The sequence below is a fragment of the Oncorhynchus gorbuscha genome, linkage group LG22, assembly GCF_021184085.1.
Source record: "Oncorhynchus gorbuscha isolate QuinsamMale2020 ecotype Even-year linkage group LG22, OgorEven_v1.0, whole genome shotgun sequence".
Taxonomy (NCBI): domain Eukaryota; kingdom Metazoa; phylum Chordata; class Actinopteri; order Salmoniformes; family Salmonidae; genus Oncorhynchus; species Oncorhynchus gorbuscha.
In genome coordinates this window covers 5995458-6008424 of record NC_060194.1, presented here as the reverse complement: position 1 = coordinate 6008424, position 12967 = coordinate 5995458, and the positions used below count along the sequence as shown (strand labels likewise).

The 12967-nt window shown below is 45.1% G+C and overlaps 1 protein-coding gene across 23 annotated transcripts in view; it reads right to left on the bottom strand.

Annotated features, from left to right (window-relative positions):
* Positions 1–12967, bottom strand: part of kif1ab (kinesin family member 1Ab) — a 62490-nt gene that overhangs the window by 26188 nt on the left and 23335 nt on the right. For 8 of the 23 annotated variants that reach the window (XM_046321565.1, XM_046321561.1, XM_046321558.1 and 5 more), the window contains exons 13-22: positions 7444–7586; positions 7299–7337; positions 6053–6252; positions 5502–5581; positions 5341–5416; positions 5085–5164; positions 4718–4824; positions 3535–3633; positions 2164–2344; positions 1975–2047 (exon numbers count right to left, since the gene is read on the bottom strand). In XM_046321565.1, coding sequence (XP_046177521.1) covers positions 1975–2047; positions 2164–2344; positions 3535–3633; positions 4718–4824; positions 5085–5164; positions 5341–5416; positions 5502–5581; positions 6053–6252; positions 7299–7337; positions 7444–7586 — 1078 coding nt within the window. Of the gene's footprint in view, positions 1–1974; positions 2048–2163; positions 2345–3534; positions 3634–4717; positions 4825–5084; positions 5165–5340; positions 5417–5501; positions 5582–6052; positions 6253–6658; positions 6686–7298; positions 7338–7443; positions 7587–12967 lie in introns of all 23 variants that reach the window. The other 15 variants (XM_046321566.1, XM_046321562.1, XM_046321583.1 and 12 more) reach the window with 8 other exon arrangements.

Here is a 12967-nt window from a genome sequence, read left to right as displayed (position 1 = left end):
CTAGGTCCAAGAGGCTTCTAAACAACGTCTACCCCCAAGCCATAAGACTGCTGAACATCTCTTCAAATGGCTACCCATATATAGTATAAATGGCTACCCAGACTATTTGCATTGCCCCATGAATCTGTACCGGTAACCCCCTGTATATAGTCTCCACATTGACTCTGTACCAGTACCCCCTGTATATAGTCTCCACATTGACTCTGTTTATAGTCTCGCTATTGTTATTTTACTGCTGCTCTTTACTTGCTTATTACTTTTATTTCTAATTTGTATTTTTTTAAATATATATATATATATTATATGGGGTGGCAGGGTAGCCTAGTGGTTAGAGCGTTGGACTAGTAACCGCAAGGTTGCAAGTTCAAACCCCCGAGCTGACAAGGTACAAATCTGTCGTTCTGCCCCTGAACAGGCGGTTAACCCATTGTTCCCAGGCCGTCATTGAAAATAAGAATTTGTTCTTAACTGATTTGCCTGGTTAAATAAAGGTAAAAAGATATATATTTTTGTACTTATTTTGATTTGATTGTTTTATTTATTGATCTGCATTCTTGGTTAGGGGCTTGTAAGTCAGCATTTCACTGTAAGGTCCTGCTGTATTCGGCGCATGTGACTAATACAATTCGATTTGATTAGGTACACCACCCTGTTCACGGAAAAGGTTCTCTCCCACAGACAGTGAGTCACGTGGCCATTGTTCACTAGATAAAGCAGGCAGACCGGGCATCGAGGTATTCGGTTACTCTTCGAATGAACGTTGGAATGGGCAAAGCTAATGTCCTAAGCGACTTTGAGCGTGGTTTGATCGTCGGCCACCGGGCGCCACCCGGGGCGCCACCCGGCACAGAGACGGCCTCTTGGGCTTCTCACACACGACAGTGTCTAGAGTTTACTGAGAGTGGAGAGACAAAAAAAACACCCTAGCAACAGTGGTGTGCAGAACAGCATCTCGGAACGCACAACTCGTCTCGGTCCTCGTCACGGATGGACTATTGCAGCGACCACACCGGGTTCCACTCCTATCAGCTAAAAACCAGATGAAGCGGCCCCAGTGGGCAACGCCATCGCCAACACTGGACAACTGAGGAGTGGAACAACATCGCCCGGTCCGAGGAATCCCGGTTCCTGTTGCATCATGCTGATGGCAGAGTCAGGATTTGGAGTAAGCAGCATGAGACCATGGTCCCATCCTGCCTGGTGTCAATGGTACGGGCTGGTGGCGGTGGTGTAGGGAACGTTTTCCTGGCACATGTTAGGTCCCTTGATACCAATTGAGCAACGTTTGAACGTTGTATAATCCCTGCCCCCCCCGAAGAATTCAGGATGTTATGGAGGCAAAAGGAGGGGTCCGACCCGGTACTAGATGGGTGTACCTAATAAACTGGCCAACTGAGTGTCTCCATATACAAGTAACTGCCAAAATAAAGGAAACACCCAATAAAGTGTCTTAATAGGGCGCTGGGCCACCAGCGCAGCTAGAACAGCTTCAATGCGCCTTGGGCATAGATTCTACAAGTGTCTGGAACTCTATTGGAGGGATGTGATACCATTCTTCCATCATTTGGTGTTTTGTTGCTGGTGGTGGAAAACTCTGTGTCAGGCGCCAATCCAGAATCTCCCATTAGTGTTCAACTGGGTTGAGATCTGGTGACTGAGACGCAAACACCCTTTAAACCCCCTCCTTATGCTCATTTGAGACCCCTCTTTCAAAGTCACTGAGATGTCTTCTTCTAGCCATGGTAGAGGAGAATAACGGGCAACTGGGCATTTTTATACATGACCCTAAGCATGGGATGATAACTGCTTAATTAACTCTGGATCCACACCTGTGTGGAAGCACTTGCCTTCAATATACAATATACTTTGTGTCCCTCGTTTACTCAAGTGTTTCCTTTATTTACGCAGTTACCTGTATTTATAAAAAACTAAAGATTTGCTTTTTAAGGGGCCTCTCTTAGTGGCCTGTCTTACCAGTCTCTGTTGTTCCAGAAGGTTACTGGCCTCCTCTCGTTCTCGGCGGTATTGATCTTCTAACTCTTGAAGCCTGCAAAACAAAATAATTGCAAATCATTTTCAAGCGAAGGCATACAAAGTCATACAAAAGGATGATGTGTTACTACAGCTGGTGCTTTGCCAAAGGCAGTCCATCTGTTATTGTACCTTGACTCCATCTCCTGCTTCATGTCGATGCCCTGTTTCTCCAGCAGCTCTCTCTGGGCGAAGGCCCAGTCCACGGGCTCCACGGGGGTCTCGGCGCAGGGGGTCCTCTCCCGCTCCTGCCGCGCCTGCTCCGGGTCATTGAAGCGGAACACGTGGCTCTTCCCCATGATAATGCGGTTCCCTGAGGTCAGGAGTCAAAGGTCAGTCGCATCACACCTCAGTCATTTCATCAATGTCATAAACTTATTACAGTTTGTTTTACAATCGTTTACACACTAAAAGTAGTACTCGAGGCACACTGTGAAACGGTTAACTCTAGTACCTAATCTCCAGACCATGTCCGCTTTACACTCAGTTTGCAATTGCAAAACGCACTTTGTGCAAAACACTAAACACAGTTCTCTACATTAGACACAACATTCAAAACCAACAGGTCTCGTGTTTCGTTTGGAAAACACTTCCATTCAAAATGCCACACTCATTTACCGATTGACCTAAACCCAGTGAAAACACTTATAGCTCATTTCTTCACATAGAAATCAGAGCTTGAGCACTGTACATAGGCTTCGTGTTGGCTTTCTTGGTTTGGACAACAAAGGAGGCCAATTTTTGGAGAGAGAGTTAGAGGAAGAGGAGTGGGAGGAAGATGAGGACAAAGAGAAGGAGGATGAATACACAATGTTTTGAGAAAGAAATTCATTAGATTTTTTGTCTTTCCTTGCATTTCTGTTCATAGTGTGAATATATACTGAATATGCATACATACTGTATATATTTGTGCACATACATGTACTTTTGAGTGCTATGACAAACTGCCCTGGACACCACTGAACATGCAAAAGACGCAAGATAGTAGTGTTTTACATTTGTCACATCCGTGTGTAGTTGGCGTGTATAGGAGCTAATCATTTGATGGTTTGTGTGTAGAGTTGTGATGCAAAAACACCACTTTGAGAAGAGTTAAATATCGTTTTGAATAAAGTGTTTGGTTTTGCAAAGAGATCTGTGACGTTTTGCATGTTGTGCGTGTGTGTTTTGGGGTTTTGTGTGTAGAGTCGAGAGACGAGGAGCCATAGTTTCAGAAATCATGTGGAAGCAATTGTCAAAAACTGTAATGATTTTAACCTTGGACTGTTCAAGTTTGAATCACCAGTGTGAATCACCAGTGTGAATCACCAGTGTGAATCACCAGTGTGAATCCCCTATGGTGATTCTTTGTGTATTTATGATGTAGTATATGGAAGCAGATTCATGCCTAGACAAATACAAAATATTTCATTAAAATCAGTGTAGTGTTTTTCAGTATGTTTTGTGTCTGTTGTGTATCTTTTCCTGTACTTAGTGGAAGATGCTGAGGGGTTTAAGCCTTACCTGAACGAAGCAGAGTAGGCGTGGTCACCAGTTTCCCGTTGACGTAGATCTCCGCCCCCTCGCAGGGCTCCAGGATGACGTTCCCTGTGTCATCATCATCAACAGACAAGAACCACCGGGGATGGTGAGCCTTTGGCTATTCTACAATGGCTCCGTTTCTTACTCAATTTCCAGTCCCGGAGGACCAAAACACTTCTAGTTTTCATCCTCTCCTTCTAACCAGGGACTAATTCACACCTGTCACACCAGATGAGTGCAATTAACTACCGCGTAGAAACAAAAAACAGAAGTGTTTTGGCCCTCCGGGACCGGGAATTGGGCAGCCCTGATGTACATGTACTGAATGGATCATTTGTTTTCCCTCAATGAGCTGTGATCTACAAAGCCTGCATAGGTAAAGTCAAGAGGGTAAAAGGCAACTACCGTCTTTTTCTGCCGTGATTACAAAAGGGATAATCAACGAGGGGCTATGCGTTCTTTGGAAAATAACGAACGAGGTGGAAGGTGTGTTCCACGAAGCGCTAGCGGAGTGGAACTGACCTTCCACAGTGTTACACTATTTTCCAGGGAACGCATAGAGGCCCGAGTTGATTATCCCTTTTGTACCGTGGTTATAATTGAACACATTTTCGCTAGAAATGTGTTGATTTGCCGGGAAAGAAACGTGTTCAACATTCACTGAAGTAGCTAGCGAGTTTACAAGATAGCTACAGTAGTTGCTATGCTAACCATTTTACATTGGCATCCAGTTTATAAAAGCAATAAGGCACGAGGGGGTGTGTTATATGGTGTTGGCGTCGTGCCTAAGAACAGCCTTTAGCCGGGGTGTATTGGCCAATATACCACACCCCCCACAGGCCTTATTGCTTTTATAAACTGGTTACCAACGTAATTAGAGCAGTACAAAAATGTTTTTGTCATACCCATGGTATACGGTCTGATAAACCACGGCTGTCAGCCTATTAGCATTCAGGACTCGAACCACCCAGTTTATAATTTACTATAACTATAGCCTCGCTAGTCCAAGTCTCTTTAGTCCATAACCCAGTCTCAATAGTCCCAGCCTCTACAGACCCTATAACCTCTGGTGCACGCAAGCGAAATCTGCTAATGATTCTTCTCGTAGAACTAGAACTAATAGAAACTACCATGGTTCGTCCACAGTCGGTCAGTTCAGTCTCACCTTCTCCGCCGGAGCCTGCGGTGCTACTGAAGGTGCAGTGCTCGTCTTGGATGAAATGGCCACTGAGCACGATGTCCTGGCGACTTCTGGCGTCGTCACGTCCAACCCTGAGCGAAAGATGCATCGGATACGGAATCGATTGATTACTTTCTTGAAAGAGCACTGTTTCACTCTTCAAATCCCGAAGGATACATTGTTGCCCACTTCACAGGGCCATTCTGATCCTTGATATTCCAGGTAGTAAACTTAAAACAGCTGACTCCCTACTCCAAATCCCTCCTGTACTGTACCACAGGACTGGAGGCCACTTCAATACAAAAGAGGTACACTTCACTACATTTCCTGCAGATGAAAGAGTCGTTCTTACTTGGTGGTCCCGTCTTTGATGTAGTAGAGTAAGCACTCAGACATCAGTGGGTCCTCATTCAGGTTCACCAGGTGAGGGGTCTAAAAGCAAGACAAGAACATGGTGACTTTGCTTCCACGTGTTGACATTTTGTGTTGAAATACTGTCGACAGGGGGTTGTTGTAGCATGATGGAAATGGATATCATGCACAGAGGACTGTGGGTAGCGTAGCACATCTCACTACAGTTGCCATAAAGGGTGTACTGGGGTTCTGACCTTCTTGGGGGAGAACACGCCCACGGTGCCTCCATCTTCTCTCATGGCCACACCCATCTCAGCCAGTAGGGCCTCCCTACATATAGCAGAGAACCACAGTTATTTGAGACAGGTGGACTCAGATAAGGATAGAGGTTAAAGGTTAAAGCCGTCTGACACACCTCTGCATCCTGATATCTTCAGTACGGCGCAGCTTCTCCTCCCATGTCTCATTGAGCTCAGCAATGATTTTCTCTGTTTCCTAGAGTGAAAAGAACGACAAATGTCTAAGTTGGCATGGTACATACACGCCATAACATTATGGTTAGCCTCCATGACCCTTACCATCTCTCTCTATCTCTAACCTCCTGGTTCCCCTCCCTGATCTCTTTCTCCATCTGTCCGCAGCTGTCTAACTATCCCTCTATCTCTTCACTGCCCTTCCTCTCCCCCTCTCTTTCTCCTTCCATTTCACTCACCCACCCACTCACTCACTCACTCACTCACTCACTCACTCACTCACTCACTCACTCACTCACTCACTCACCCACCCACCCACTCACTCACTCACTCACTCACTCACTCACTCACTCACTCACTCACTCACTCACCCACCACCCACTCACCCACTCACTCACTCACTCACTCACTCACTCACTCACTCACTCACACACTCACACACTCACCCACTCACCACCTCTAAGTTCACCCTCCCTCCCTTACTCCTCCCTACCTTGAGTCTCTCTATGGCCTCCTCAGAGGCAGGGCTGAAGATGCGGTCATGCAGGTTTGCCACGGAGCCCGCACGGCTGGACAGGGCGGAGAGAGAGGGGGAAGGGCTCATCCCAGTCATGGCATTGGTCACTGTGGATAGATCACCCGTTTGATTGACAGCCTGGCGATTATTGACAAAGTTCTTGTAATCGCACAAGTCTGCCAGAAGAAGAGCGGGAGTGTGTGGGGGAGAGAAGGAAAGAGAGGGGAGCAAACAGCAGGAAGATGAGGAGAAGGAGACATTGGGGGCGGACAGAAAGAAACGCAGAGAAGTGGGTGTACGGAAGAAAGGGAAAACAAGGGAGGAGTAAAAACAGAAGCAGAGAGCTCAACTAAAAAAATGTATTGTAGAAGCAGAGACAGGCGCTCACCAAAGGCATTGCAGAGAGAGCGAGAAAAGAGCAACTTACACTGGTGGATATGCAAAGCATACGAGAAGTTAAGAGAGCAAACGCCTTTCTCTGCCATTCATATGCAAAATACATACAGTAACAAGCTGAAAAACAAGCAATGTCATATGATATATAGGGCAGCCAATCTAGAATACATGTATTTTAGTTCTTACTTGCACCATAATCTCCAGGCTGAAAGGCTGTGAAAGTATTATTCAATTAAAATCAGTGCAATTCCGAAAAACTGAATTTATCCCGCAAGCGACAATTATGCAGGGCAAGCAGTGTGAATTAGAAGTAAGGCAGCAGAGCTCTAGAGCCCTAGCCAGAGAGCCCACATTAAGAACCTGGCATATCAAAGACCCTCTTCAGAAGCAGAGCGTCCAATCAGATAGCTACACACCCAGAGAACCAGAGTGTAACACAGGCTGCATCCCAACAGTCTAAAATGGCTCCCCCCCCCATCTTCATCTGCACTGATCTGAAAGGACTGGAAAGGGGAAAGTCTATTCTCGTAGAGGAGTCCACCATCTTGCTTCCACCTATCCCATGTTTGCAGATCAGTGCAGAGGAAGAAAAAGGAGATGAGGAGAAGATGCCATGTTAAACTTTTGAGACGCATTCCAGTCCCAAAGAGGCGGACAGTAAAAATGTATTTTCTTCAGTGTGTACTGGATTTATGGATTTTAGATGGGTTTTTGGGTTGGAGTCCTTCCATATAGCTCTGAGGTGTTATAGGATTTTAGTATGGTAGAGGTTTAGCTTTATTTTCAGTTAGCTGCAAAGCGGGGGGGGTTGCTAGAATATACACACTTTTCAAACCAGCTATCACAGGATCGGGACATCGATACGCTGAGAGGAAAGAGGAGAGAGAAGAGTGTGTGAGACACTCACACACACATCTGTATGGCTCTCATCCAGTGTGTGTGTGTGTGTGTGTGTGTAGGTAGGTACTCACTGTCTATGATATCTCCCAGGCCCTGGGCGTAGAGGAGGTCCTTGAGCCGGCACACCTCCTCCTTCAGCTCACGCACCAGACGGTTGTTGGGGTCCTCGTTGATGACGGCGTTACAGCGGATCTGTTTGGCGCGGTCAGCATACCTGGGAAGGATCAAAACCATCGTCGATAGGGACAACATAGGTTCAAGGTATCATTATTTGCAGGTCCTGGATCACTTCCTGGTTTAGTCTCTCAATGCTGGTGATGGTTCTATGTGGACACATAATGACTCAAAGAACACTTTGAGCTCTTCAACTGTTGTTTACAGTTCACAAAAGGGTCCTTTGCTCTTTTAGTGATAGTTAAAATGGAGGGGAGGAAGCTCGGCCTGGTTTGCTCACAGCTCTTTTTGTGGAACCATGAGTGAGAGTGTCATTCCAGTTTATCTAATGTGTTGTGTTATGCTATTTTATGTAACTATGGCCAGTGACGGTGTCTTGTGAAAGACTCACATATGCTCTGGTGCCAGCTGGGGGTCCTCAGTGGTATTTGATACACTGCCGATTTTGCAGGTTTTCTTACTTACAAAGCATGTAGAGGTCTGTAATTTTTATCATAGGTACACTTCAACTGTGAGAGGCGGAATCTAAAACAACAATCCAGAAAATCACATTGTATGATTTTTAAGTAATTAATTTGCATTTTATTGCATGACATAAGTATTTGATCACCTACCAACCAGTAAGAATTCCGGCTCTCACAGACCTGTTAGTTTTTTAAGAAGCCCTCCTGTTCTCCACTCATTAACTGTATTAGCTGCACCTGTTTGAACTTGTTACCTGTATAAAAGACACCTGTCCACACACTCAATCAAACAGACTCCAACCTCTCCACAATGGCCAAGACCAGAGAGCTGTGTAAGGACATCAGAGATAAATTGTAGACCTGCACAAGGCTGGGATGGGCTACAGGACAATAGGCAAGCAGCTTGGTGAGAAGGCAACAACTGTTGGCGCAATTATGAGAAAATGGAAGAAGTTCAAGATGACAGTCAATCACCCTCGGTCTGGGGCTCAATGCAAGTTCTAACCTCGTGGGGCATCAATGATCATGAGGAAGGTGAGGGATCAGCCCAGAGCTATATGGCAGGACCTGGTCAATGACCTGAAGAGAGCTGGGACCACAGTCTCAAAGAAAACCATTAGTAACACACTATTCCGTCATGGATTAAAATCCTGCAGCGCACGCAGGGTCCCCCTGCTCAAGCCAGCGCATGTCCAGGCCCGTCTGTCAGTTTGCCAATGACCATCTGGATGATCCAGAGGAGGAATGGGAGAAGGTCATGTGGTCTGATGAGACAAAAATAGAGCTTTTTGGTCTGAACTCCACTCGCCGTGTTTGGAGGAAGACGGATGAGTACAACCCCAAGAACACCATCCCAACCGTGAAGCATGGAGGTGGAAACATCATTCTTTGGGGATGCTTTTCTGCAAAGGGGACAGGACGACTGCACCGTATTGAGGGGAGGATGGATGGGGCCATGTATCGCGAGATCTTGGCCAACAACCTCCTTCCCTCAGTAAGAGCATTGAAGATGGGTCGTGACTGGGTCTTCCAGCATGACAACGACCCGAAACACACAGCCAGGGCAACTAAGGAGTGGCTCTGTAAGAAGCATCTCAAGGTCCTGGAGTGGCCTAGCCAGTCTCCAGACCTGAACCCAATAGAAAATCTTTGGAGGGAGCTGAAAGTCCGTATTGCCCAGCGACAGCCCCAAAACCTGAAGGATCTGGAGAAGGTCTGTATGGAGGAGTGGGCCAAAATCCCTGCTGCAGTGTGTGCAAACCTGGTCAAGAACTACAGGAAACGTATGATCTCTGTAATTGCAAACAAAGGTTTCTGTACCAAATATTAAGTTCTGCTTTTCTGATGTATCAAATACTTATGTCATGCAATAAAATGCAAATGAATTACTTAAAAATCATACATGTGATTTTCTGGATTGTTGTTTTAGATTCCGTCTCTCACAGTTGAAGTGTACCTGTGATAAAAATTACAGACCTCTGAATGTTTTGTAAGTAGGAAAACCTGCAAAATCGGCAGTGTATCAAATGCTTGTTCTCCCCACTGTATAATATGGCTGATCACATTGAGAAAGGTACTTTACAACCATCCTCCATAAAGGTGTCTTCAGAAAGTACAGCATTCATACCCATAGACTTGTTGTTGATCCATCCTCAATTTCTCCTATCACAGCCATTAAACCCTAACTGCTTTAAAGTCATCATTGGCATGGTGAAATCACTGAGCGGTTTCCTTCCTCTCCTGCAACTGAGTTAGGAAGGACACCTGTATCTTTGTAGTGACAGTGTATTGATACACCATCCAAAGAGTAATTAACAACTTCACCATGCTCAAAGGAATATTCAATGTCTACGCTTCTTTGTGAAGCCTTGGAAAACCTCCCTGTTCTTTATGTGTCCTGCTAGACCTTAGTGCTGCTTTTGATACCATTGATCACCACATTCTTTTGGAGAGATTGGAAACCCAAATTGGTCTACATGGACAGGTTCTGGCTTGGTTTAGATCTTATCTGTCAGAAAGATATCAGTTTGTCTCTGTGGATGGTTTGTCCCTGACAAATCAACTGTAAATGTTGGTGTTCCTCAAGGCTCCGTTTTAGGACCACTATTGTTTTCACTATATATTTTACCTCTTGGTGATGTCATTCGGAAACATAATGTTAACTTTCACTTTATGCAGATGACACACATCTGTACATTTCAATGAAAATTGTCTTGCCTGGAAGCCTGTGTTTCTGACATAAGGAAGTGGATGGCTGAAAATGTTCTACTTTTAAACTCGGACAAAACAGAGATGCTTGTTCTAGGTCCCAAGAAATAAAGAGATCTTCTGTTGAATCTGACAATTAATCTAGATGGTTGTCCAGTCGTCTCAAATAATACTGTGAAGGACCTCGGCGTTACTCTGGACCCTGATCTCTCTTTGGACGAACAAATCAAGACTGTTTCAAGGACAGCTTTTTTCCATCTACATAACATTGCAAAAAAATCAGAAACTTTCTGTCCAAAAAATGATGCAGAAGACTGTATCCATGCTTTTGTCACTCCTAGGTTAGACTACTGCAATGCTCTCCTTTCCGGCAACCTGGATAAAGCACTAAATAAACTTCAGGTAGTGCTAAACACGGCTGCTAGAATCTTGACTAGAACCAAAAATATTGATCATATTACTCCAGTGCTAGCCTCTCTACACTAGCTCCCTGTTAAGACAAGGGCTGATTTCAAAGTTTTACTGCTAACCTACAAAGCATTACATGGGCTTGCTCCTACCTATCTTTCCGATTTGGTCCTGCTGTACATACCTACACGTACACTACTTTCACAAGACCCAGGACTCCTTATTGTCCCTACAATTTCTAAGCAAACAGCTGGAGGCAGAGCTTTCTCCTATAGACCTCAATTTTATGGAATTGTCTGCCTATCCATGTGAGAGACGCAGACTCGGTCTCAACTTTTAAGTCTTTATTGAAAACTCATCTCTTCAGTAGGTCCTATGATTGAGTGTAGTCTGGCCCAGAAGAGTGAAGGTGAACGGAAAGGCACTGGAGCAACGAACCGCCCTTGCTGTCTCTGCCTGGCCGGTTCCCCTCTCTCCACTGGGATTCTCTGCCTCTAACCCTATTACAGGGGCTGAGTCACTGGTTTACTGGTGCTCTTCCCTGCCGTCCCTAGGAGGGGTGCGTCACTTAAGTGGGTTGAGTCCCTGACGTGATATTCCTGTCCGGGTTGGCGCCCCACCCCTTTGGGTTGTGCCGTGGCGGAGATCTTTGTGGGCTATACTTGGCCTTGTCTCAGGATGGTAAGTTGGTGGTTGAAGATATCCTAGTGGTCTGGGGGCTGTGCTTTGGCAAAGTGGGTGGGGTTATATCCTGCCTGTTTGGCCCTGTCCGGGGGTATCGTCGGACGGGGCCACAGTGTCTCCCAACCCCTCCTGTCTCAGCCTCCAGTATTATACTGCAGTAGTTTATGTGTCGGGGGGCTAGGGTCAGTCTGTTATAGCTGGAGTATTTCTCCTGTTTTAAAGTAAGTATGCTCTCACTCTTTCTCTCTTTTTCTCTCTTTCATTCTCTCTCTTTCTCGCTCTCTTTCTCTCTCTCTCTCTTTCTTTCTTTCTTTCTTTCTTTCTTTCTTTCTTTCTTTCTTTCTTTCTTTCTTTCTTTCTTTCTTTCTTTCTCTCTCTTGGAGAACCTGAGCCCTAGGACCATGCCTCAGGACTACCTGGCCTGATGACTCCTTGCTGTCCCCAGTCCACCTGGCCGTGCTGCTGCTCCAGTTTCAACTGTTCTGCCTGTGGCTATGGAACCCTGACCTGTTCACCGGACGTGCTACCTGTCCCAGACCTGCTGTTTTCAACTCTCTAGAGACAGCAGGAGCGGTAGAGATACTCTCAATGATCGGCTATGAAAAACCAACTGACATTTATTCCTGAGTTGCTGACCCGTTGCAATCTCGACAACCACTGTGATTATTATTATTTGACCCTGCTGGTCATCTATGAACATTTGAACATCTTTGCCATGTTCTGTTATAATCTCCACCCGACTGGTTTCTTCCTAGGCTCTGGCCTTTCTAGGGAGTTTTTCCTAGCCACCGTGCTTCTACACCTGCATTGCTTGCTGTCTGGGGTTTAAGGCTGGGTTTCTGTACAGCACTTTGTGACATCAGCTGATGTAAGAAGGGCTTTATAAATACATTTGATTGATTTATGGTTGAATCTGTGTTTGAAATTCACTGCTCGACTGAGGGAACTTAGAGATAATTGTATGTGTGGGGTACAGAGATGAGGTAGTCATTCAAAAATCATGTTAAACACTATAATTGCACACAGAGTGAGTCCATCGAAATGATTATGTGACTTGTTAAGCCTGGATTTATTTAGGCTTTCCATAACAAAGGGGTTGAATACTTACTGATTCAATACATTTCAGCTTTTCATTTTTAATTTTAAAAATAATAATAAATGGTGGTATATAGAACCATTGTTAACCCTTTAACTGGCACACCAAGAAAAACATATATATATTTTTCTGTAAAAGATGTGTATTAGCCTCAGTATAGGCCATAATTGAAGGATTTTTCTCTGCATGACTTAAACTTTGATAGATAATGCATTGCAAACATCTCAACCAGCCGGTTGAGTTGCCCATTTAGAGTAAACTAGTTTTATATCTGAATTTGCGTAGACTTTTTAATGTGTTTACAGTTTATATGCTTAGAATACCAGTAAAATGACATGTATTGAATGATATGCTCTTAAACGCGAGTAAAACCAAATGCATGCTTTTCAACCGATCGCTGCCTGCACCCGCATGCCCGACTAGCATCACCACCCTGGATGGTTCCGACCTTGAATATGTGGACATTTATAAGTACCTAGGTGTCTGGCTAGACTGCAAACTCTCCTTCCTGACCCACATCAAACATCTCCAATCGAAAATCAAATCAAGAGTCGGCTTTCT